At 53.4% G+C, this 26,661-nt stretch overlaps 1 protein-coding gene across 3 annotated transcripts; it reads left to right on the forward strand.

Annotated features, from left to right (window-relative positions):
- The first annotated feature begins 778 nt into the window (after nucleotides 1-778).
- NUMBL (NUMB like endocytic adaptor protein) lies at nucleotides 779-26,389 on the forward strand. 3 transcript variants are annotated; one of them, XM_039465891.2, is made up of 10 exons: nucleotides 779-1,081; nucleotides 4,620-4,704; nucleotides 6,716-6,855; nucleotides 8,948-9,022; nucleotides 9,114-9,188; nucleotides 11,154-11,294; nucleotides 13,855-14,044; nucleotides 19,089-19,391; nucleotides 23,376-23,498; nucleotides 24,984-26,389. In XM_039465891.2, exons 1-10 carry the CDS (start codon nucleotides 1,058-1,060, stop codon nucleotides 25,631-25,633), a joined length of 1,806 nt encoding a protein of 601 aa, XP_039321825.1. In that variant the 5' UTR covers nucleotides 779-1,057; the 3' UTR covers nucleotides 25,634-26,389. The 3 variants fall into 3 exon arrangements, with proteins under 3 accessions (XP_039321825.1, XP_039321824.1, XP_039321826.1); XM_039465890.2 differs by having other exon boundaries at nucleotides 782-1,081; nucleotides 19,086-19,391; XM_039465892.2 differs by lacking the exon at nucleotides 779-1,081 and adding an exon at nucleotides 1,117-1,979 and having other exon boundaries at nucleotides 19,086-19,391.
- The last annotated feature ends 272 nt before the right edge of the window (nucleotides 26,390-26,661 follow it).

A 26,661-nucleotide genomic window follows, 5' to 3' on the forward strand; every position in this document is an offset into this window, starting at 1 on the left:
CCCCAGCTCTTTTCTCTGCGCTGGGGTTGGGGGGAGAGGGGGAGGAGCTCGCCGGCGGCCTCCAGGTGCAGATGGCCAGCCCCTCCACACCCCCTTGTCTGAAAGCCCCAGCCCTGCCTGGGCCATCTGTTGCCGGGAACCTCCTTCTCCCCTTCCCCACCCCCCGACGTGCTGACCACCTGCTCTGAGGGCTGTAGCAGCTGAGGCCTCCCACACACACAGTGCCTCTCGGCTGCAGGCTCGCTCCCGGCAACCTCGCCTTTACTAATGGGCCCTAATGCCCCTGCCAGCTGCTTTGCCAAACCCACAGGACTGGCGTAGGGGGCGGCGGGGGCGCCGTAGCGGCCAGAACCGCACCCTGGTCCCCGCCCGGCGCCCCCATTCCCAAAACCGAACCGATGGCGCTCCAGGACGCCTTAGTCTGTTCATACCCCCTCCCCTTCCTTGCAAAAAGTGCCTCGTCACCGCTTCTGCCCGCCCCCGCCGGGCTGGGGAACCAAGGGGTAAGCGGGAAGATTTGGGGGTGTGGGGCTGCCAAGGTTCTTCCAGAAACAACTCCTTCCGACGCGGAGCTGGAGGGGATCTGAGGTCAGGGGTCACGGAGGGGAAAGGAGCCCAAGCCAGGACGGACCGGAGGATGCACTCGGCGAGGCTCTCAGGCATGCTCAGCCCGGGACTGGCCAATGGGCGTGGCGGGGCGGTGGCCGCGCCAGGGAAGGCGGGGCGGGGTCTGCGTGTGGGCGGGGTCTGCAGCCCAAGGGGCGGGGCCGGGCCGGCGAGGCGCCGGGGCGGGGCGGGGCCTTTCGGCATATACGGCAGGCAGCGGGCCAATGGGCGGGGCCGGGGCGGGGAGCCGAGGCCGAGGGACGCTCCCCCGCCCCCGGAACGGAATCCTCTCGGGAGCCGAGCAGGCTCGCGCGCGTGCATCCCGCACCATCCCCCGGCCCCGGGCCCTGGCCCGCGTCAGACCGAGCTGCCGCCGCCGCCACCGCAGCAGCAGCAGTCAGGGAGCCGGACCCAGCCAGGGCCGCGGGAGGCGGGGGCGCCCGGGCCCTGGATGTCCCGCAGCGCGGCGGCCAGCGTGAGAAGGGCGGGAGAGGGGGGCTCGGGTCGCGGGCGGCGCCGCTGCTGATGTGGCGGAGGGTGGGAGGCGGCCGCGGCTCCCGGATGGAGAGAGAGGGTGCCAAGGCTGGAGAGGGTGGTCCTGGGTGGGGGTCCAGGAACAGGCCCAACAAGCCAAAGCCGGCGAGACGGGGGTCTTGGGCACAGACCTCTGTGCCATCTCTTGCGAAGTCCCTGGAAATAGAAATCCTGGACACAGACCCCCCATAAAATCAAGGACAGGGGTGCAGAGATTCTAAGTACAACTAGAACTGAATAGGGATGGAGATGGGGTCCAGGACACAGCCCCCGTATCAAACCAAGGCCTCCAAGAGGCGATTCCAGACACAATCCCTACGCCTCCCTGCCTGAGGGGATCTCGGCACAACAACTCCCTAGACACGGTCTCGAGGATGGGGTCACTGCTTACAGCTTTCCCACCAAGCCAAGGCCTGGGGGAACTCCAAGCACAGCCTGCCCCCAGGCCTCAGAGGCACCCTGGGCACAGCATCCCCCCAATCCTTGGGCGGTGTCCCAGGCACAGCCCCTTCTCAAAACAAGGTCCCTGTGCCTGGAACTGCACCCCACCCCAGCCTGAATAAAATAAGGACAATTTCAGGCAACCCCCAACCCCTCCACCCCTTGGCTTGGTCAAGGGTCCCAGGGCACAGGAACCCCTAGGCCACCCCCTTTGTCCCCAGGGCTGCCCAGCTGTCTAAGAGCGGCCCCACCCGCAGACAAGGTACCGCTTCCTCCTCCCGGACCTGGCCCCCCAAGCTCCAGGATTCAGGCTGGGCTGGGGGCGGCTCCCCAGGGACCCGGAGCAGCCCTGTCTGTCTGCAGCGTCTGCGGTGACGGTGACGGCGGCTTTGTGTGTGGTACCTGGGGGGAAGGGGGGAAGCAAGCGATGGGGAGGTGGCTAGGAGTGTGCCCTGTGGTTGTGTGACTGTGGCTCTGTGTGTGTGTGTGTGTGTGTGTGTGCGTGTGCGTACTCTGCGGCTGGTGACTGAGGAATCCTGCGTTGTGTGTGTGCTTGTGGTTGTATGTGGTGGTGTCTATGATTGTGCCTGTGTGTGTGACCCTAGTATTTGTGTGACTGTGTCTGTGTGTCTGACAGCTGCTCACGGTGCAGAATCCTGTACTTTTTAGTCTGTCTGTGTTTGGAGGTGTGCATGGTTGTGATTTTGGTTGTCTGTGATTATGTCTTTTGTAACCCTGTGTTTGTATGCCTCAGTAACTATAACTGGGTATGTGACAGTATATGTTGAGTCTGGGGGTGGGCATGTGTGTGACTGACAGGACGTGGGTGGAGTTGTGACTGTGTGTGAGTGGAGTTGTCTGTGGCTCCATGTGCCTGTGTGACCCTCCTAGTGACTGAGAATGTTTATAGTTGTGTTTCTACCTGATTTTATATACATGAGTGACACACACCTGTCTGTGCAACTCTGCCTGTGTGACTGCCATTGTATCTGAAGTCACACTGTGTCTTTGTGGCTGGGGTTGTGTGACAGTATTGTATATGACAGTGGTTGCGTATGCAGAACCATGTCTGATTGTGCGACTGGGATTGTGTTAATATAAATGACTGTATCTAGCTGTGTGTGTAATAATGAGTGATTACGTGTATTTCTAACCTTTTATGTGTGATTTAGGTTATGTATTTGACTTTGTGTCTGAAACCCTGGCTATTTAGAGGGTTTATTTGTGTGTGACTAAAGCTATGGCTGTGTCTCTTGCTGGTGCTGGGAAACTGTGTTTGTAGGGGTGTGTATGTGATGTGACTATATTCCTGTATGTGACCTGCATGTCTGTGAGTCTGGGTAACTACATCTGCTTGTGTCTATGTCATCATCTGTGAGAGTGTGGGGTCTGTAGCTGTGTGCCTGTTTGTGTGTGAGTGTGTGTGTGTGTGTGTGTGTGTTGGACTACCTGTGTTTGAATGTGTGACTTGGTGATGAGGAGGTTGGCCCCTGACTACACGTGACTCTATCAGGACCTGTATCTTCTTTGTAAACCCAGCTATAAATGCCACGTCCCGGTCACTGCATTTCTGTGCATACACTGGACTGTGTACTTGTGACGTGGGAAACTGAAATTGTGTGTCTATGTCTCTGTGTGTGAGATATGTGTATAGGTGGGGCTTGTGACTTTGTGCACCTGTCCACATGGGGCTGTGATTTCATGTGGCCACATACTTGTCTCTGTGACTCGTGTGCCTGAATGAAGAAAGGCTATATGTTTCACTGTGTTGGCGTGACATGGTACAGCTGTGTATGGGACACTGGGTGATGGGATTATGACCATGATAAGGTGGCTGGGTCATGTGGACACTGATGCTGTGGCCATGCCAAAGGACCACTCTGGAATGTGTATGGCTGTGTCTGAGGGTGGCCATCCTTGGGGACAGTTGTTTGTGGGTGGTTGCGTGCTGTAGCCATCAGAACCTCCGTGTGTAGTTGTGTATTGGGGACTGTCCCTATGAGTGTGGTTGTCAACATAGACTGTGTGAATGGTGCTGTGACCAGATGTGAGCACCTATGACTGCGTATGTGAGGCCATGTGACAGTGTGTGGCCAAAAACAGTGTGTTGGTGTGACTGGTCTGGTTGAGGCTTCATGTCCACGTGCAACTGTGCCTGTGTGTGGTCTCCATGGGACCAACTGTGTGTCTGTCCATGTGCATCTGTGGCCAGATGTCAGTGTGCAGCAGTGGAGAGACATGTGACAAGTGTGTATAGCTGCGGTTGTGTCCGTGTGGGACGGGGTCACCAAATGGGTGAACTCTGGGTGTGATTCTATCTGGGTGGGCCTATGACGTCAGTATCTTGGGTGGGTGCCTGAGGAAACATAGCTGTCACTGGGTGTGGCCGTGCATGTGCGGCTCTAGTGGGTGTGTCTGGGCCCCGTTCTTTGTACGTGGCTGAGAATGTGGAAGCAACCACATTTCAGTGGGTGGTGTGGTCAGTTGTCTGTGGTGGGGACTAAGCAGGCCGGGACACGCTCCATGCATGTGGACAAATGTCTGTAGTAGAGACGGTGTGTGTCTGAACATGAATATGTGGCCAGATGTTTATTTACATTGGCAGCTTTCTGGGGCTGTGACTGTTTCTGTGTATCTGTGCGATCTGAGGTGTGTAGCTGTGATTGTGTCTGTGTGTAACCAAGTGTGAAGAGCTGTGGCCAGATGCTAGGGACACCTGTAGACACAAGCCAACTCCATACGCGTGTAGCCCTGGACATGCATCTAGAGGGCAAGACCACTCTCACAGCGTGCCCTTGGGCAGTGAGGTTCTCCTAAGGCCAGCACATCCCCAACGTATGCCCCGCAGACATACCTACTCTTTCCTGGGCCCTTGGAACCAGGTGGCTGGTTTCCCTGGTAACGGTTGCTAGGACAACTAGGACTCATCAGGAAGCCCAAGATGGAGGGGGCTGGCTGAAGTCCAAAGTGGGGGTGAGGTGGTGGACCGAGCCCCACCCCAGACAAACTTCTCACCTTCTCCTCCCCCACTCGGGCAGGGCGGACCCCGGAGGCCTGAGCGGCATCTGCCCCCAGCCCCCTGTGGGGCCCCGGGGCCCCCAGAAACCTGCAGGACGGAGCCAGGTGAGTGATCGGCCTGGGATAGGGCAGGGCTGAATGGGTATGTGGTCTTGCCTAGCACAGCCAGAGGAGCTGTCCCTGGGGTCACACAGATTTACTCCCATTCATGAGTGGACACTCTCAGGCATCTTCCTCAGCGACTGTCGGAGCCCCACTCATGCACCGACACGCACCCTGCCACCCTTACAGCCTCAGGGACAGGGTCACACTCTCAGACACTCATATCTGCAGACATATGGTTAGACACACACACAAGAGAGATGATCTCTTTCAGATCACACACACTTGCTAATGCAGTGACACTCGAACACGTGCTCCAGTAGATGTTCATCACACTAGTACACACACACATATCCATGTACTGGGAGTCTGGGACAACACCCAGACTCACGGTTGACCACAGAAGCTCGTTGGATACAGACTCTGAGATGCACACTCAAGAGACACATTCTCGCAGTCTGGCCAAACACACAGACCCACACTTCTACAGATGACAGCTGCACTTTCAAAGACGGCACCCACGGGCCCAGGCTCTCACAAGGAGCTACAGTTGTGCACAAACACAGTCTCACCAAGAACAGCCAGCACTCTCTCAGGCAACAGTCGCATCCTTACAAATAACACTCATGAACACACTCTAAGAGACAGGCTCATGTTCTCACACCCTCATGGATGCACCACTGCACACAGATACACCCTCTGTGCGACACCCACGCTCTTAAGACAGCAGCCACGGCCCCCAACAGCTGTGCTCCTGAACACAGACAGTCTCGTGGGTCCCTCAGATGCACTCTCAGATGCAATGTCATCACAGACAATAGCCACACCTTCACACTGAGACATAGCTACGTGGATAACAGCCACGGGCACACCCTTTCAAAGGCCACAGCCTCCTGCTCAAACAGACACATCCTCACAGGCAACAGGCACAGAGTCACAAGCTCTCACAGACAACAGCGGTACTCTCGGTTACAGACATCAGACGTTCACACTCACAGCCACTCTTGGGCATCAGTGCTGTTCAGCAACAACCTTCAGGGACTCAGAGTCACAGACAACAACCACACTTCTGGATGCATGTCACGGACAGCATTCACAGATGCACACCATCATACACCATCCTCAGACATGCATTCTTTACACAGCCTTCAGAAATACACTCACAGACGTTGCATGCTCAGCTATAGATCCACAGACGGTGTTCCAGAACATCGCACTGCACACCAGCTCACACACACACACCCCCCCACACACACATGAGTCCCCCTCTACTGTTGGTGTTCCCAGTCCTGGGACTGTCAGAATGGCTGATCAGTCAGTGAAGACTGTCGTAGTGGCTGGCCACCTCCACGTCCACTCCACACACCCACAGCCCTGCCTCTGAGAGTTGTGGGTACAAGGCCCCAGAAGCCTTGCCTGGGGATTAGACACAGTCGTCACACAGTGGCTGCGTCTCAGAGTTCCAGAGACAAGCCACCATCCCCCATGCTGACACCACCTGCACCTGACTCCTGCATCCCCGACCCATGGAATTCTCAGCTCCTCTGCTGCCCTCTGATCACTCCACTGCCTGACTCTCACACCCCAAAAACCCCTGACCTGTGGCGCCTGAGCCCTGTGCCCTCCAGCCCCCATACCCTCCTGTGGCTGACTTCCCATCCTTTGGATCCTCACGGTCCTGGGAATGAGGAAGTGAGGAAGTCTGCCACATGGACAAGAAGACCTCCGATGCCCTGAAACGTGCCCCATACCCCAGACCTCCATGTGCCCTAGCCCCATGGTTCTGAATCCCCAGAGCCCAGCTCTCGGACTCCCTGCCTTCTGTTGGCTCCTTTCCCGGCATCCCCTGACTTGAGCTGCTGATCCCAGGTGTGCCTCCCGAGTGACCCTGTAATCCTGCCTCCAGTGATCTTGTTATCTGACCCCATGTTCCCTGAGCACTGGTCCCTCCACATGGAGCTCCACACCTTCTTACCCCCCGCCCTTGACCCACACCACTGTCCTGTGTTACCAGACGGGGCGGGCACCATGAACAAGTTACGGCAGAGCCTACGGCGGAGGAAGCCAGCCTACGTGCCCGAGGCGTCGCGCCCGCACCAGTGGCAGGCGGATGAGGATGCGGTTCGCAAGGGCACATGCAGCTTCCCGGTCAGGGTGAGTGGGCTGGGGGGGGGGGGGGTGGGGACACGAGCTGAAGTCATTTGAATTTGGTATTAAAAACCGTGAGGTGGCCAGGCTTGGTGGCTTATGCCTGTAATCCCAGCACTTTGGGAGGCCGAGGCAGGTGGATCACGAGGTCAGGAGTTTGAGACCAGCTTGACCAACATGGTGAAACCCCATCTCCACTAAAAATACAAAAATTAGCCGGGCGTGGTGGTGCACACCTGTAATCCCAGCGACTCAGGAGGCTGAGGCAGGAGAACCACTTGAACCCAGGAGGCGGAGGTTGCAGTGAGCCGAGATTGCGCCACTGCATTCCAGCCTGGCGACAGAGCAGGCCTCTGTCTCAATAAATAAATAAATAAAATAAAAATAAAAACCGTGAGTCCGGCTAGGCGCAGAGGCTCATGCCTGTAATCCCAGCACTTTGGGAGGCCAAGGCAGGTAGATCGCCTGAGGGCAGGAGTTTGAGACCAGCCTGACCAATATGGTGAAACCCTGTCTCTACTAAAAATTAGCCAGGCATGTTAGCAGGCACCTGTAGTCCCAGCTACTTGGTAGACTGAGACAGGAGAATCACTTGAATCCTGGAGGCAGAGGTTGCAGTGAGCTGAGATCGTGCCACTGCACTCCAGCCTGGGCAACAGAGCAAGACTTTGTCTCAAAAAAAAAAAAAAGAACAAAACTGTGAAGCATGGTGGCTCACACCTGTAATCCCAGCACATTGGGAGGCTGCAGTGGGAGGATTGCTTGAACCAAGGAGTTTGAGGCCAGCCTGGGCAAACACTGGGAGACCCTGTCTTCACAAAAACTAGCCAGGCACAGTGGCACACGCCTGTAGTCCCTGAGATCCGAGGCTCACTTGAGTCCAGGAAAGTCGAGGCTGCAGTAAGTCTTGATTGTGCCATTGCACTCCAGCCTAGGCAATAAAGTGAGGCTTGATCTCGAAAACAAACAAAAAAACAAATCACATTTTCTGGTACTAGCAAAGTGTTACCTGGAAGCCGTCATGTCATGCATAGCATTTGCAATGAGCTCTACTATTAAGAGCGTTCTGGTTTAGCCATACCCTACACTTTGACACTCTCATGAGAGGGAGAGCAGGATTCATGGCGTGAACTATGGAGCTCAGCCCCTTCCTGGCTGGGTGATGACTGACCATGGTGACAGCCCCTTCCCCACCTTATGTTCCCTTGCCCCGGAAGCAGACTCTGAGTGTGACCGTTTCATTTGGGAGGTGCAGGAGATGGCGCTGGGAGTGACGAAAGTAAGGCAGCCTGTAAAGGGTGTGTTATTAAAACTACAGCTGTGGGCTGGGTGTGGTGCGGTGGGTTCACGCCTGTAATCCCAACACTTCGGGAAGCCAAGGCAGGTAGATCACCTGAAGTCAGGAGTTCAAGACCAGCTTTACCAATATGGTGAAACCCTGTCTCTACTAAAAATACAAAAATCGCTGGGTGTGGTGGCACACGCCTGTAATCCCCGCTACTCAGGAGGCTGAGGCAGGAGAATCACTTGAACCCGGGAGGCAGAGGTTGCAGTGAGCCGAGATCGCACCACTGTGCTCCAGCCTGGTGACAGAGTGAGACTCCATCTCAAAACAACAATAACAACAACAACACTACAGCTGTGTGCAACTGCCTTCCCCTGGGGAATCTGAGGCAATAGTCATCCCACCTGCAGGTGAGGGAGCTGGGGCTCAGGTACCCTAACTCCCATCAGTCACTATGGGGACTGGCCCAGGCTCTTTCTAGCCGCTTTAGGGTGGGCAGAGCAGCTTTGCGTGGCCCAGGGCCAGTCCTAAGGCACAGAGGTGCAAATCCTGGCTCTCGGGAGGACCACAGAGCCGCGTTAGGGCCCAGAGGTACAGCCAGAGCGGAATCACTGCTGCGAGCCGTACATCAGTTTCCTCATCTGCGTGTCTAGACTAGGAATGGGGTCTCCACCGTGTAGCGCTGTGGTGCAGAATGAATGATTACACACACGCCATGTGCCTAGAATATTGCCTGCTGCGTGGCAGATGCTCAGTGAATGCTGAGAATGATTACTGTGCTGTTTCATGTCCCCCCATTCCCTCCAACCCAAGTACCTGGGCCATGTGGAGGTGGAGGAGTCCCGGGGGATGCACGTGTGTGAAGATGCGGTGAAGAAGCTGAAGGCGGTGAGTGAAGGGGCTGGCTCGAGGGAGGGGGCAAGGTCAGACAGGGAGAGGCGCCCTGACCTGGCTCCTTTGTCCCCCTGCCTCCCCGCAGATGGGCCGAAAGTCCGTGAAGTCTGTCCTGTGGGTGTCAGCTGATGGGCTCCGAGTGGTAGATGACAAGACTAAGGTAGGGGCCTGTGGGGTGGACGCCGGGGGCCTGTCTGCCCACCTGCTGGAATGGGGGCTGAGGACACCTTCCTGCCTCCTCTGCACATCACTCCCTCAGGGACCTTCTAGACGATGCCGCATGCTCCCTCTGACATCATAACTCAGGAATAAATGCTGTGATTATTTGGGAACTGGCATAGGTTGTGGGTGAGAGAGACCGGAGCAGCTGCCTCAGCTCCAATACCAGCTTAGGGACCCTGGGTTTGAGATTTAACCCCTCTAGGTCTCAGATGTGTCATCTAAAAAATGGGATTATAGGTCGGGAGCAGTGGCTCACGCCTGTAATCCCAGCACTTTGAGAGGCTGAGGAGGGTGGATCACCTGAGGTCAGGAGTTTGAGACCAGCCTGGCCAACATGGTGAAACCTCATCTTTACCAAAAATAGAAAAAATTAGCCGGATGTGGTGGCGGGTGCCTGCGATCCCAGCTCCTTGGGAGGCTGAGGCAGGAGAATAGCTTGAACCCGGGAGGTGGAGGTTGCAGTGAGCCGAGAGATTGTGCCATGGCACTCCAGCCTGGGCAACAAGAATGAAACTCTGTCTCAAAAAAATAAAAATAGGGATTGTAATAGACCGTACCATTAAATGAGAAAGCATATGCAGTTATTTGAAATGGTCTCTGGCTGGGAGGACCCCTGGAAGCCAGGAGTTCACGATCAGCCTGTGAAACATAGCGAGGCACTGTCCATACAAAATAGTTTTTTTTTTTTTTTTTTTTTTGAGACGGAGTTTCGCTCTTGTTACCCAGGCTGGAGTGCAATGGTGCGATCTCGGCTCACCGCAACCTCCGCCTCCTGGGTTCAAGCAATTCTCCTGCCACAGCCTCTCGAGTAGCTGGGATTACAGGCACGCACCACCATGCCCAGCTAATTTTTTTTTTTTGTATTTTTAGTAGAGACGGGGTTTCACCATGTTGACCAGGTTGGTCTCGATCTCTCGACCTCGTGATCCACCTGCCTCGGCCTCCCAAAGTGCTGGGATCACAGGCTTGAGCCACCGCACCCGGCCTATACTAAATAATTTTAAGCCAATTTTAAAATATGGGCTGGGCACGGCAGCTGATGGCTGTAATTCCAGCAGTTTGGGAGGCTTAGGTAGGCAGATCACCTGAGGTCAGGAGTTCGAGAGGCCAACATGGTGAAACCCCACCTCTACTAAAAATACAAAATGTAGCCGGACGTGGTGGCATGTGCCTGTAATTCCAGCTCCTTGGGAGGCTTAGGTAGGAGAATTGCTTGAACCTGGGAGGCGAAGGTTGCAATGAGCCGAGATCACGCCACTGCACTCCAGCATGGGTAACAGAGCAAGACTTCATCTGAAAAAAAAAAAAAAAAATTTATTTAAATGGGGTCTGGTATAGCTCAGATCAATGAATGTTAGCCATTAAGTATTTAGTGTCACCCTGCCCAGCCAGAAGGAAGCACTATGAGGCCATGATGTGGGTATTGGTTTGCTCACGTTGAATCCCCTGCCCCCACCCCAGAGCCTGCCCCGGGCTGAGAGTTGGGTTAATGACAGAACAAGATCACCACCTTTGCACAGGCAGTCCCTCAGCCCAAAATACTGTTCCTTGACTTTTTTTCCTAGTTAGTGCCTGCTCCAGGAAGCCTTCCCTGACTGACCCCAAGCTGGTTTTTGCCATCTGGCCCTGGCCCCTGTGCCTGTGCCTCCCCAGTCCCGACCCTGACACCTCTGCCTGGGCCTCCTGCATCACCAGCCTGGCTGTGACTCTGGGTTGCCCATCTCATGATGGGTCTGGTCTTCCTTCTGATCTGGGAACCCTCTGTAGGCAGGGCACGGGGTGTCTCAGTGACTGCTGGGTCCCCACCCCATTCAGGACGAGATGTCAGCAGACACAGAGAACGTTGAGTGGACACTTGAAAGACAGTTCACACTCCTTTCCTGGCCTCCCTGGCCCCTCCTAGGATCTTCTGGTCGACCAGACCATCGAAAAGGTCTCCTTTTGTGCTCCTGACCGCAACTTGGACAAGGCTTTCTCCTATATCTGCCGTGACGGGACCACTCGCCGCTGGATCTGCCACTGTTTTCTGGCACTCAAGGACTCTGTGAGTATTGCTACAGCTGGCCGACTCTTCTCTCCCATGCCCTGGCATCCCAGCCCCACCCCAGCAAGCTTCCTGCATTCGAGCAAGTCACTCATCTCTGTGTGTCCAGTTTCCTCATCTGGAGAAGAGAGTATACTCACAGTTCCCAATTTAGAGTATTCATGTGAGGGCTGGGTGAGGTGACTCACACCTATAATCCCAGCACTTTGGGATGCTGATGCGGGCAGATTGCCTGAGCTCAGGAGTTCAAGACCACCCTGGGCAACATGGTGAAACCCCATCTCTAATAAAATACAAAAAAATCAGCCAGATGTAGTGGCGCAGGCCTGTAGTCCCAGCTACTAGGGAGGCTGAGGCAGGAGAATCACTTGAGCCTGGGAGGCGGAGGTCTCAGTGAGCTGAGATTGTGCCACTGCAGTCCGGCTTGGGCAACAGAGTGAGACTCCATCCCCGTCCCCCACAAAAAAAAAAAAAAAATAGTATTGGCCGGGCACGGTGGCTCATGCTTGTAATCCCAGCACTTTGGGAGGCTGAGACAGGCAGATCACCTGAGGTCAGGAATTCAAGACCAGCCTGACCAACATGGTAAAAACCTGTCTCTACTAAAACTATGAAAAATTAGCTGGGCGTGGTGGCGGATGCCTGTCATCTCAGCTACTCCTGAGGCTGAGACAGGAGAATCCCTTGAACCCTGGAGACGGAAGATGCAGTGAGCCAAGATTGCACCACTGCACTCCAGCCTGGGCGACAGAGCGAGACTCTGTCTCAAAAACAAAAAAAACTTAAAAAACCCAGAAAACTATTTGGGGATGAGAATGAAAGCCTGAAAAGAGCAGGACCATCTCCTCTGGGTAAAGAGTGTGATTGGATGAATTCATTCCTACTTCTGAGGAAACAGGAAGTTTTCAGCATTAAGCAGTGGAATTCCCAGGATTCCCCAAGTTCAACTTTTTTTTTTCTGGAGGTGAAATTCACATAAAATTAATCATTTAGAAGTGTACAATTCAATGGCATTTAATACATTTTCAGTGTTGTTTAACCATCGACTCTATGTGGTCCTGAAACATTGTCATCACCCCTAAAGGAGACCCCATCTCCTTTAGGCAATTCACTCCCTGTCACCCCTACCCCAGCCCCCTGGCAACCAGTAAGCTGCTTTCTGTCCCTATGGATTTGCCTGTTTTGAATATTTCATTTACTGGAATCATATAAGTCTGGCTTCTTTCACTTAGTGTAATTTTTTTTGACACAAAGTTTCACTCTTGTCACCTAGGGTAGAGTGCAATGGCGCAGTTTCGGCTCACACCTCTGCCTCCTGGGTTCAAGCAGTTCTCCTGCCTCAGCATCCCCAGTAGCTGGGATTACAGGCATGCGCCACCATGCCCAGCTAATTTTGTATTTGTAGTAGAGACGGGGGTTTCTCCATGTAGGTCAGGCTGGTCTCGAACTCCTAAACTCAGTCGATCTGCCTGCCTTGGCCTCCCAAAGTGCTGGGATTACAGGCATGAGCCACCACTCCTGGCAATGTTTTTAATCAATCAATTAATTAATTAATTAAATGAGATAGGGTCTCTGTCACCCATGCTGAAGTGTAGTGATGTGATCTTGGCTCACTGCAACCTGGGTTCAAGCAATTCTCCCACTTCAGCTTCCTGAGTAGCTGAGACTACAGGCACACACCACCATGCCCAGCTAATTTTGTATTTTTTGTAGAGATGGGGTTTTGTCATGTTGCCCAGGCTGCTTGAACTCCTGGACTCAAGTGATTCACCCGCCTTGGCCTTCCAAAGTGCTGGGATTACAGGCATGAGCCACTTGTATCAGTTCATTCCTTTTTTTTTATTTTTTGAGATGGAATCTTGCTGTGTCACCCAAGGCTGGAGTGCAGTGGCACGATCTTGGCTCACTGCAACCTCCGCCTCCTGGGTTCAAGTGATTCTCTTGCCTCAGCCTCCCTAGTAGCTGGGATTACAGGTGCATGCCACCAGGCCAGGCTAATTTTTGTAGTTTTAGTAGATACAGGATTTCACCAGGTTCGTCTGGATGGTCTCCAACTCCTGGTCTCAAGTGATCCACCTGCCTCGGCCTCTCAAAGTCCTGGGATTACAGGTGTGAGCCACTGTGCCTAGCCTGACTTCTTTTTGAGACAGAGTCTCACTCTGTTGCCCAAGATGGAGTACAGTGGCGCGATCATAGCACCCTGCATCCTCGACCTCCTGGGCTCAAGCAAACCTCCCGCCTCAGCCTCCCAAAATGCTAGGATTACAGTTGAGAGCCACCACTCCTGGTCTGTTCTGACGTTTTTCACCACAGATTAGTTTTGCCTCTTCTAGAATTTCTGGTAAGTGGAGCCATACAACAGCCACTGGCTGGTTTCTGGCTTCTTGCACTTGGAGCTGTCATTTCCAGCCTTTTCTCGTGGTACAGAGGAGCACTGAGGCCCAGAGAAGTGCAGGGACTCATCCAGGGTGACCTGGCATTTAGTGGCTGTAACCCAGCAACCCTGGCCCCCTGCTGCACTGCACAGCGCCTTGAACCCCCACCCATCCTCTTCCCACAGGGCGAGAGGCTGAGCCACGCTGTGGGCTGTGCTTTTGCCGCCTGTCTGGAGCGAAAACAGCGACGGGAAAAGGAATGTGGGGTCACGGCCGCCTTCGATGCCAGCCGCACCAGCTTCGCCCGCGAGGGCTCCTTCCGTCTGTCTGGGGGTGGGCGGCCTGCAGAGCGAGAGGCCCCAGACAAGAAGAAAGGTGGGTGCTGCCCTGAGCACCGTCAGGTCACAGAGTGGGCACAGGGGACCCAGTGTCGGACGGAGTAGGGGCTGCAGAGGTACAGGGCAGTTTACAAAGCAGGGCATGCTTCGGGCCGGGCACCATGGCTCCTACCTGTAATCCCAGCACTTTGGGAGGCCAAGGTGGGTGGATCACTTAAGGTCAGAAGTTTGAGACCAGCCTGGGCAACATGATGAAACCTCGTCTCTACTAAACATACAGAAATTAACTGGGCATGGTGGCCTATGTCTAATCCCAGCTACTTGGGAGGCTAAGGCGGGAGGAACTCTGGAACCTGGGAGGTGGTGGTTGCAGTGAGCAGAGATCGCGCCACTATACTCCAGCCTGGGTAACAGAGTGAGACTCTGTCTCAAAAAATAAATAAACAAATAAAGCAACTTCCATGGAAGGAGTTCTTTGGGCAGTATTGTAAGGGCACACCAGGTGGTTTACTCTCTGCCAATCAGGGCTTCTCGGGGCTTTTCTTTTTTTTAGGTTTTTTTGAGACAGAGTCTTGCTCTGTCGCCGAGACTGGAGCGCAGTGATGTGATCTTGGCTCACTGCAACCTCCGCCTCCTGGATTCAAACGATTCTTGTGCCCCAGCCTCCCAAGTAGCTGGGATTACAGGTGTGGCTAATTTTTTGTAGTTTTAGTAGAGATGGGGTTTCACCATGTTGGCCAGGCTAATCTCAAACTCCTAACCTCAGGTGATCTGCCCTCCTTGGCCTCCCAAAGTGCTGGGATTACGGGCGTGAGCCACCACACCCGACCTTCTCAGGGCTTCGACCTGTGTATCAAGACCTGTGAAGCCAATTTGCTGCACTGTGGCTGGCAGTCTTTGTCTTGTTTTGTTTTCTGAGTTGAGGTCTGATTCTGTCACCCGGACTAGAGTGCAGTGGCACTGTCACAGCTCCCTGCAGCCTCAAACTCCTGGGCTCAAGTAATCCTTCTGCCTCAGCCTCTGGGTAGCTGGGAATATGGGCATGTGCTATGACATCTGGCTAATGTTTTTATTTTTATTTTTTTGTAGAAATTGAATCTTGCTGTGTTTCCCAGGCTGATCTCAAAAGTCCTGGCCTAAAACTATCCTCCCACCTCAGCTTCCCAAAGCACTGGTATTATAGGTGTGGAGCACCAGGCCCAGCCCATTTGGCTGGCATTTTAAAAAATGAAATCAACCTGGGCAACATAGGGAAACCCTGTCTCTCCCAATAATTAAAAATTAGCCAGCCGTGGTGGTGCAACCTGAAGTCCCAGCTACTCAGGAGGCTGAGGCAGGAGATCACCTGGGCCCAGGAGGTAGAGGCTACAGTGAGCCATGATCACGCCACCACAGTCCAACCTGGGTGACAGACAGAGACCCTGTCTCAAAAAAAAAAAAAATTTCATTTAATTTTAAAACAATGAAATAGAGAATCAGAAAAATATCAGAGAGGCCAGGTGCGGTGGCTCCCACCTGTAATCCCAGCACTTTGGGAGGCTGAGGTGGGCGGATCACCTGAGGTCAGGAGTTTGGGACCAGCCTTGCCAATGTGGTGAAATCCCGTCTCTACTAAAAATACAAAAATTAGCCAGGCATAGTGGTGCATGCCTGTAATTACAGCTACTTGGGAGGCTGAGGCAGGAGAATTGCTTGAACCCGGGAAGTGAAGGTTGCAGTGAGCCGAAATCACCCCACTTCACTCCAGCCTGGGCGAAAGAGCCAGACTTCACCTCAAAAAAAAAAAAAAAAAAAAAGAAAAGAAAATATCAGAGTATATTGAATGGCATAAGGATTAAATATAACTTAATGATACTTTTGAGTGAGAGAGAGAGAGTGTGTGTGTGTGTGTGTGTGTGTGTGTGTGTGTGTAAGAGGTTATCATGCAGAGTCGGGCATGGTGGCTCATTCCTGTAATCCCAGCACTTTGGGAGGCCGAGGTGGGCTGATCACTTGAGGTCAGGAGTTCAAGACCAGCCTGGCCAACAAGGGGAAACCCTGTGTCTAAAAAAACAAAAAGGCCGGTGAAGGGGTGGGGAAACAAAAACAAAGAGCTTACCATGTAAAAAGTATCTCTTATTCTGGATTGCCATCAAGAAAATTTGAAACATACTTGGTAAAAGCAACTTTCTTTTTTTTTTTTTTTTGAGACGGAGTTTCGCTCTTGTTACCCAGGCTGGAGTGCAATGGCACGATCTCGGCTCACCGCAACCTCCGCCTCCTGGGTTCAAGCAATTCTCCTGCCTCAGCCTCCTGAGTAGCTGGGATTACAGGCATGCGCCACCATGCCCAGCTAATTTTTTGTATTTTTAGTAGAGACGGGGTTTCACCATGTTGACCAGGATGGTCTCGATCTCTCGACCTCGTGATCCACCCGCCTCGGCCTCCCAAAGTGCTGGGATTACAGGCTTGAGCCACCGCGCCCGGCCGGTTTCACTCTTGTTACCCAGGCTGGAGTGCAATGGTGCGATCTCGGCTCACTGCAACCTCCACCTCCTGGGTTCAAGCAATTCTCCTGCTTCAGCCTCCTGAGTAGCTGGGATTACAGGCATGCGCCACCATGCCCAGCTAATTTTTGTATTTTTAGTAGAGATGGGGTTTCACCATGTTGACCAGGATGGTCTGGATCTCTTGACCTCGTGATCCACCCGCCTCGGCCTCCCAAAGTGCTGGGATTACAGGCGTGAGCCACCGTGCCCGGCAGTAAAAGCAACTTTCTAGGTAAATGGTAAGCACTTCGTAAGTTACAAAACCCTGTACTTGTGTTTAAAATATAATTGTGGGCGGGCGCGGTGGCTCAAGCCTGTAATCCCAGCACTTTCGGAGGCCGAGGCGGGTGGATCACGAGGTCGAGAGATCGAGACCATCCTGGTCAACGTGGTGAAACCCCGTCTCTACTAAAAATACAAAAAATTAGCTGGGCATGGTGGCGCGTGCCTGTAGTCCCAGCTACTCAGGAGGCTGAGGCAGGAGAATTGCTTGAACCCAGGAGGCGGAGGTTGCGGTGAGCCGAGATAGTGCCATTGCACTCCAGCCTGGGTAACAAGAGTGACACTCTGTCTCAAAAAAACATAAAAAATAAAAAATAAATAAATAAATAAATAAAATATAGTTGTATGAAAAAAAAAACAAAAAAAATATATATATATTTGTATGTATGTCCCAAGTCACCATATAATTATTATTTTTTACTGTGAATTCTAGTTTAAGTTTTTTGGGAGAACACTGCTTAGAATTTACAAAGAATTTACCATTGGGAACTGATCCTGATTAAAGGAGACTGATGAAATTTGGCAAGTATTAATAGATGCAAGATGCGATCCTGAATTGGATCCTGGATTGTAAGGGGGAAAAAAAGAAGGACATTGTTGTTGTTGTTGTTGTTGTTTTGACACAGAGTCTCTCTCTGTCACCCAGGCTGGAGTGCAGTGGTGTGATCTTGGCTTACTGCAACTTCTCCCTCCTGGTTTTGTGTGCCTCAGCCTCTTGAGTAGCTGAGATTACAGGTGCCCGCCACCACACCCAGCTAAGTTTTTTTTTTTTTTAAGACAGAGTCTCGCTCTATATCCCAGGCTGGAGTGCAATGGTGTGAACTCAGCTCACTGCAGCCTCTGCCTCCCAGGTTCAAGTGATTCTCCTGCCTCAGCCTCCTAAGTAGCTGGGATCCCAGGCATGTGCCACCATGCTCAGCTAATTTTTTTTTTCATCTTTAGTAGAGACAGGATTTCACTATGTTGGCAAGGCTGGTCTTGAACTCCTGGCCTCAAGTGATCTGCCCACTTCGCCCTCCCAAAGTGCTGGGATTACAGGCATGAGACACTGCACCCAGCCACGCTTTTGTTGGGTTCCAAAGCATTTAACATTCACGACCTAAAATGATCCTCTTGGAGGCTTGGGAGGTAGCATTGAGATGTTTACCCAGGTTTCTAGTTGGCAGACTGGAGCCCAGACAGGGGAGGGGACTTCCTGAGGTCACACAGTGAGTAGGGGCACAGGTAGTTTCCTGGTTCCAACCTGTCCTGGGCTGTTTTTGCTGCCCTGGGCCAGGCCTGCGGGGGTGCCCCATTGTGTCACCCTGGGCGATGGGAGAAGCAGCACAGGGTGACATCCTTCTGGGAGGGTCTCTCTGGGCCTGAGTTCAATCTCCGTGGCTTTCAGGCTGCAGCTCAGGGAGGCCCTGGTAGGAAAATAGGTGTGTGCTTGTGGTTTGGCAGGGGTGAGGGGAGCCCTGACCTTGAAGAGCCTGCCTCTCCTGCTGAGTGGGGAGGTCAGGTCTCCTCCCGGAGGACAGAGGACAGACTCCAAGTGGAGGGGGCCAGGCTGAGGAACTGGAATAATCTGGAAAGCTTTTCAGAGGATGAAGTATCGGAGCCATGTCTAGAATGACTGGAGGAAGGGAGGAGCTACTTGAGGTGGGAAGAAGGCTGGGAAGTGGGAGACCAGGCAACAGTGTCAGAGAAAGATAACACGAGATGCAGAGACAGGCCAGAGGCAGACAGGTCGGGGCCGTCATTTGGAGCCTGGGCTCTGGAGTCAGCCTGTCCCTTCCTAGTAGTGTGACTTGGGCAGATCACACTGGGCCTTTGCTGGGCCCCGGTTTCCACGTCTGTTAAATGGGGATCATGTCAACCTTGTGGGTGGTCGTGTGGATGGAATGAGTGAATACTGGCAAAGCATCTGGAACATGCCTGGTAATGTTGTTCCGGCACCAAATAAGTGTTTGCTATTAAATGGTCAGAAAGGGAAAGAGAGGGTCTTAGAGGGAAGAATGATGAGAGCTGCAGAGCAAGACAGATCATGGGCAGGAACCTGGAGAGACGCAGAGGCTGCGCCTGGGGGATGGTTTATCTAGGGGCGTCCTGGGGAAGGGAATCTTGACTTGGTTGGGGGTGAGGGGTGTCTCAGGGCCCTGATCAGCTTAAAGGCAGGACTCACTGGGCAAGGAAGGCAGCCTTGGAGAATGATGAAGACGACCAGGTGGGAGAGGCCTCAAATGCCATGGTGAGATCTCTAACTATCCTTCTCCCCCACGTCTCCAGCAGAGACAGCAGCAGCCCCCACTGTGGCTCCTGGCCCTGCTCAGCCTGGGCACGTGTCCCCAACACCAGCCACCACCTCCCCCGGTGAGAAGGGTGAGGCAGGCACTCCTGTGGCTGCAGGTACCACTGCAGCTGCCATCCCCCGGCGCCATGCCCCGCTGGAGCAGCTGGTTCGCCAGGGCTCCTTCCGTGGGTTCCCAGCACTCAGCCAGAAGAACTCGCCTTTCAAACGGCAGTTGAGCCTACGGCTGAATGAGCTGCCATCCACACTGCAGCGCCGCACTGACTTCCAGGTGAAGGGCACAGGTGAGCCCTGGGCCCAGTGGGAAAGGACATTGGACTCAATTGGCACTACCTGATGTGGGCAAGGGATGGAGGCAAGGTGGGTCACACTGTGATTGATTAGCACTGCCTGCCGTGGGCAAAGGAGAAAGAGGTGGAACATATCATGATCGATTAGCAATGTCTGCCATGGGCAAGGAATAGGAAAGAGATGGCAGAATTCAGGATCGATAAGCCATGTCTGCAATGAGTAAGGGTTAGCAGAAAGGCATCACAAATTATGATCAATTAGCAGTGTCTGCTGTGGTTAAGGAAAAGGAGAAGGATGATGCCCATCATGATTGGTTAGCAAAGCCTGCTATGAACAAAGAAGTTGGCATGGGTAAGGAAGTTTGCCATGGCCAGGGAAAGAAGAGAAGCAACACAGATGGCCTGTTTTTGCTCAGGAATAGACTGAAGCACTGTAGGTTAATGCTCCCTCCCTCCAAGCATTTGGCCATGAGATCTGGCTAGGTGAAGGGTACAGGTATTCCTCAGCCTCAGAGGAAAGGATTGTGATGGATTAGCAATGTCTGCCTAGGGCAGGGAGCATCAAGGGATGGCAGAAAAGGCATCACAAATCATGATCAATTAGCAACATCTGCTGTGGTTAAGGAACACGAGAAGGATGGTGCACATTGTGGTTGGTTAGCAATCATGAGATCCTTACAGTGTCTGTCGTGGGCAAGGGAGAAGAGAGAGTAGCAGGAGTGTTACGTTTTTAGCCACAGGGGAGACTCCCAGAATTTGGTCAGTAGAAACATGATGTACAGGGCACCAGTGAGCTCAGAGAGGCCATGGGTCAGGGCCTTAATGATGGATCAGGGAGGGACATTGGTTGTGGGCACAGAGTTAAGCAGAGCCAGTACCCATCATGAAGAAAAGGAATGGCACATCATAATTGATTGATAGTGTCTGCCATGGGTGGTGGTAGGAGAGAGGAGATAGAAAGGTCCTGTTTTACTTGGGGGAAGATGGAGTTACAAGGATCTATTTGTTCTAGCACTTGGCCAGAGGAGCCATGAGGTCTGGCCAGGTGACAGGTAAGGTGAGCAAAGAGCCCGTGGGGGAAAAAGCATTGTGTTTGATTACTAGTCTCTGCCATGGGCAGGGAAAGGAGACAGGTGGCGTAGATCGCGATCTAAAAGTGATGTCTAGCCAAGTGCAGTGGCTCATGCCTGTGGTCCCAGCGCTTTGGGAGGTCAAGGCAGGCAGATCACTTGAGCCCAGTAGGGGCTTAAGGATCAGTTGAAGTAGATCACTTGGCTAAACCCTGTCTCTACAAAAAAAGTGCAACAACTAGCCAGGTGTGGTGGTGCATGTCTGTGGTCTCAGCTTCTCAGGAGGCTGAGGAAGAATTGCTTGAAGCCAGGAGGTTGAGGCTGCAGTGAGCTAAGATTGCACCACTTCACTCTAGCCTGGGCAACAGAGTGAGATCCTGCCTCAAAAAAATAAAAGAATTAAAAGCAATGTCTGCCATGGGAAGGGGAGAAGATAGAGTTGGCATGCTACTGAGATTTTGCCTGAGGGAGGCAGGGAGAAGGGCTATCTTCCCCGCCAGCAGCCAGTGAAGCCATGTGGTCTGGCCCACTCTCTTGTTTCTCGATGCCAAATCTGTGTCGCCTACCCATTATGGCCTGGGGGGTTGCTGTGGGAGCATGTTGAGTTATATCCAGGAGGCTGGGCTGCTCTGAAAGGTAACCGTGGAACAGATGCCAACCCTTATTGAGAGTGACGCACACTCACTCCACGCCTGCAGCACCCGTTGGCCGTCACACACCCTCACGTTTGCTGTCCTCATGCAGCCTGACGTCAGGCACACTCTCCAGGCTGTGACACGCTCTCCTGAGAGGTGGCAGGAGCTCCAGGATTTATTTGGAAGCCTCACCCTCCTGTGGCCAGCTGCATGCTCACTTGGATGTGACTTGCCACAGAGAAATTTCCCATACCCATATAGATGTCACACCCTCACACATGTCACACATGCTCAGGAAGTCACAAACTCGGAGTCATATACACTCTCAAGTCACACGCACTCCGAAATTGCAGAGTCAGAAGTCACACATGGCCAGATGTGGTGGCTCACACCTGTAATCCCAGCACTTTGGGAGGCCAAGGCGAGAGGATCACTTGAGCTCAGAAGTTTGAGACCAGCCCGGGCAACACAGCAAGATCTCATCTCTACAAAAAAAAAAATGCTTTAAATTAACCTTTATTGTTAACCGGGTGCGGTGGCATACACCTGTCGTGCCAGCTACTCAGGAGGATTGCTTGAGCCTGGGAGGGGAGGTTGCAGTGAGCCAAGATTGTACCACTGCACTTCAGCCTGGGCCACAGAGTGAGACCCTGTCTTAAAAATAGAAATAAATATTTTAAAAAAAAGAAATCTCGGCCGGGCGTGGTGGCTCAAGCCTGTAATCCCAGCACTTTGGGAGGCCGAGGTGGGTGGATCACGAGGTCAAGAGATCGAGACCATCCTGGTCAACATGGTGAAACCCCGTCTCTACTAAAAATACTAAAAATTAGCTGGGCATGGTGGCGCGTGCCTGTAATCCCAGCTACTCAGGAGGCTGAGGCAGGAGAATTGCCTGAACCCAGGAGGCGGAGGTTGCAGTGAGCCGAGATCGCGCCATTGCACTCCAGCCTGGGCAACAAGAGCGAAACTCTGTCTCAAAAAAAAATAAAAAAATAAAAATAAAAAAAGAAATCACATACCCAGATTTACACACATTCACAGACCACACACCCAGATTTGTGCAAATGCCAAAGCCACATGCACAGATTCATGTACACCTGCAAACACACTCATACATCACACGGCGGATGCTCTCACCCCTGGGAGTCACCCATCAGGATGCCACACACTCAGACTCCAGCCACACTCCGGCGCCACACCCTCAAGCCACAAGCCTGTTTGGATGAACGTGCACAATCACTGTCAGCAATGGCTGTCCCACCTGGGCCCCCACAGCACACCTGCTGCCTCCTGCGGCCAGTTGTGATGTTCACTGGAGCATCTACATGGCCCCTTGGAGGCAGCCATTGGCTAAAAAGTCACAGACATCTGTCCCGCATCACACATGGCAGTCCTTAATTGTTTATTTGGATGGGTACCGCACTCACCCCACACCCTTGCGGGGCCACCTTGCCTGCTTGGTGTCTCCTGCCTTGCTGGCAAAGGTGCATCTCTGCTCTTACGATGTTTGCTATAGGCCAGGCCAGGTGGGGTGCACAGGGCCCCACTTCTCTGCCCAGAGCTGCACAAACGATCCCCAGCCAGTGAGCAGCCATGTGGCCAGCATCCATTCAGACTGGGCCCACGTCCTTGCTGTGCACGTGGTTGGGCATGTTTTTTTTTTTTTGAGACGGAGTTTCTTTCTTGTTACCCAGGCTGGAGTGCAATGGCGTGATCTCGGCTCACTGCAACCTCCGCCTCCTGGGTTCAGGCAATTCTCCTGCCTCAGCCTCCTGAGTAGCTGGGATTATAGGCACGCGCCACCATGCCCAGCTAATTTTTTGTATTTTTAGTAGAGACAGGGTTTCACCATGTTGACCAGGATGGTCTCGATCTCTCGACCTCGTGATCCACCCGCCTTGGCCTCCCAAAGTGCTGGAATTACAGGCTTGAGCCACTGCGCCCGGCGGTTGGGCATGTTTTTATAGTAATGTATGTCGCTAAATGTTTTCTACATCTCTTCTGGTTTGTGGCTGCACACAGATCTTGAGGTCCTTGGTTTGAGGTCCCTGTTCACTGTCAGCTGTCAAATATTACACACTACCTTGGTCATTCTGCCACTCAGATGTGACACATATGCACAGTTATTTGGTGGCCATGGCCACTTAGTTACTACAGCAGGAAAGGATCCAGATCAGAAGACAGGGCCACCAAGAGTGTGGGGTAAAGGGCAGGGCTGTAGCAGGGCCTGGGCCTGGGCCTATTTGCTGACCTCTGTCCTGCCCTGTTCCCAGTGCCTGAGCTGGAGCCTCCTGGCGCCGGTGACAGTGACAGCATCAACGCTCTGTGCACACAGATCAGTTCGTCGTTTGCCAGTGCCGGAGTGCCAGCACCTGGGCCACCACCTGCCACAACAGGTAAAGCCAGGCTATCTACTAGGCAGATGCCCTGCATGTCCCTCCCGCACCCCCTCCTTTACCCACAGCTACCCAGACACTCCAGGGGTCTTGGGATCCTACAGGCTTAGAACCAGGGATCACCTCAGAGCCAGGGGATCATCCTAGATCCAGGGATCATCTCAGAGCCATGGGATTACCTGAGAATCATGCACTCACCTTAGAACCATGGATCATCTTAGAGCCATGGGATACCTGAGAATCACCTTAGAACCATACATATCATAGAGCCAGGGGATCTCCTAGATCCAGGGATCACCCTAGAATCATGGGATTACCTGAGAATCATGCAATCACTTTAGAGCCATGGATCATCTTAGAGCCATGGGATACCTGAGAATCATGCCATCCCCTTAGAGCCATGGATTATCTTAGTGCTCTTGATCATTTTAGAGCCATGGGATCACCTTAGCACCATGGGATCATCCTCGAACTATGGATCATCTTAGAGCCATGGGATCACCTACAATCAAGTGATCACCTTAGAACCATGAATTATCTTAGAGATATGGGATCATCTTAGAACCACAGGGTCATCTCAGAGCCACGGGCTCATCCTAGAATCTTGGGATCACCTTAGAGCCAAGAGATCGTTTTAGAATCATGGACTCACTTGAGAACCATGTATCATCTTAGAGCCATAGGCTTATCCTATAACCACAGGAGCACCTTAGAATCCCAAACACTGTAAATATAGAACTCACGAATCTTAGAAAGCCCAACCTGAAACCATCAAGCCTTACTCACTACGTTAGGATAATATTATACATTTGGAGAAAGAGCCATGCAATCTTAGAATCTTAACTCCTAAAACAATACATTCTGAAAGTATGAGAGAATCAAGGGTGATATTCAAAATCATGAATACTGGCCGGGTGTGGTCACGCCTGTAATCCTGCTACTTTGGGAGGTGCAGGCGGGAGGATCACTTGAGGTAGGAGTTTGAGACCAGCCTGGGCAACATAGTGGTGAAACCTCTTACCAAAAATACAAAAAATATAACCTGTAACCCCAGCTACTCAGGAGACTGAGGCACGAGAATTGCTTGAACCTGGGAGGCAGAGGTTGCAGTGAGCTGAGATAGGGCCACTGCATCCCAGCGTGGGCAACAGAGTGAGACTTTCAAAAAACAAACAAAACAAAATAGTGAATCCCAGGTTTGGCACTGACCAGTCAGAAGGGCAGTGGGGCAGAGAGGATGTCAGTCCTACTTAGACTTTCCCATCATAGGCCGTAGAGGCTCAGAACTCTATGTTCTTATCACTCCAGAATCATTATGTGGTCCCGCATGGTGAAGTCACTTGCCTGAAGTCAGCAAGCTAGGGAGGTACAGAGCTGGGACTCAGAGGCAGGCGGTCTGGCTTCAGAGTCTGTGCTCTGCTCCCCACACCATGCAGTTCTTCTGCTGATGCCCCTGTCCTTCACCTGCCCCTCTCCCGTCTCCAGGGACTTCTGCCTGGGGTGAGCCCTCTGTGCCCCCTGCAGCTGCCTTCCAGCCCGGGCACAAGCGGACACCTTCGGAGGCTGAGCGGTGGCTGGAGGAGGTGTCGCAGGTGGCCAAGGCCCAGCAGCAGCAGCAACAGCAACAGCAGCAGCAGCAGCAGGCAGCCTCCGTGTCCCCTGTGCCCACCATGCCTCCCGCCCTCCAGCCTTTCCCTGCCCCCGTAGGGCCCTTCGACACGGCACCCACCCAGGTGGCCGTGTTCCTGCCACCCCCACACATGCAGCCCCCTTTTGTGCCCGCCTACCCGGGCTTGGGCTACCCACCGATGCCCCGGGTGCCCGTGGTGGGCATCACACCCTCACAGATGGTGGCCAACGCCTTCTGCTCAGCTGCCCAGGTCCAGCCCCAGCCTGCCACCCTGCTTGGGAAAGCTGGGGCCTTCCCGCCCCCTGCCATACCCAGTGCCCCTGGGAGCCAGGCCCGCCCTCGCCCCAATGGGGCCCCCTGGCCCCCGGAGCCAGCGCCTGCCCCAGCCCCGGAGTTGGACCCCTTTGAGGCCCAGTGGGCGGCATTAGAAGGCAAACCCGCTGTAGAGAAACCCTCCAACCCCTTTTCTGGCGACTTGCAGAAGACATTCGAGATTGAACTGTAGCCCGAGCCGCCCCGCCCACCCCACGTGCCCCATGCCTGGGAGTGGAGGCACAACCTCTTCCCTAACCCTGCTCCCTGGGGCTGTGCCCCTCAACACCCTCTCAACACCCCCACCTCTCTCAACCACCCCACAACCACTACAGAACGAACATTGTGACGCCCAGGTTGCAACAGGATGGAATTCAGGGACGGACCCAGCCTGGCTAAGGGAACCATTTCACTGCCGGACTTAGGCTGGCAATGCCCCCTTCCCCCACCCCAGGCACAGGGGATTGGCCACAATCCCACTGAATGCCCTCGGTTCACACTTCATTTCCCAGTTTCTGTTGACCTCCCGCCTTCCAGTGTTGGACAGGATGGAGGGGGGACACCTGCTCAGGGGCTCTCCTGGGCCCCACACCAGTGCCCACCCCAAATCTGGTCGTCTCCTCCCCCCATACACAGCACAAGCTAAGGGCTGCCCTCTGCCCACACTTGTTCACTGCCAATGCTGAACTCACCCCCATCACCCTCCAACTCTGGGGCCCATGTCTTCCTTGGGCCAAGGTCTCATGGGGACTGGGGCCAAGTTGGGGGCCCAGGAGGCAGGGAGGCGGGAAGGGAGGAAGATGCGCAGTTACCTCATGATGGTGCCCGCTGGGGAGGGGTCCGGGAAGAAGGGGAAGGGGTGCCTGGCGGGTACTTTTCTATCTTTTATTTCCAGATTTTTTTTGTATCTAAACTTGAAGATTTGTATTATACAAGGACAGCCAATAAAGGAAGAATATAACGCCCCTTGGGAAACAAGGGTTTGTGTAGGGGGCTGGCGCGGCCCCAGAGCCTTTCCTCCTGAGTCACAGACTGAAACGGAGTCAGAAGGGTGTCCGTGAGTGATAACCTGTGAGTCATTGTGTGGTAACAGGTACCACTGACTCAGCACCTGCCAGGCGGGTATTAAAGGAGCCAAAATTAATCCCCCCGTTACTATTCCTTACAGAATTTGAACCAAGAAATTAAAAACAGATAGAAACTGCTGGTCCGGCATAGTGG

The sequence above is a fragment of the Saimiri boliviensis genome, chromosome 14, assembly GCF_048565385.1.
Source record: "Saimiri boliviensis isolate mSaiBol1 chromosome 14, mSaiBol1.pri, whole genome shotgun sequence".
NCBI lineage: Eukaryota > Metazoa > Chordata > Mammalia > Primates > Cebidae > Saimiri > Saimiri boliviensis.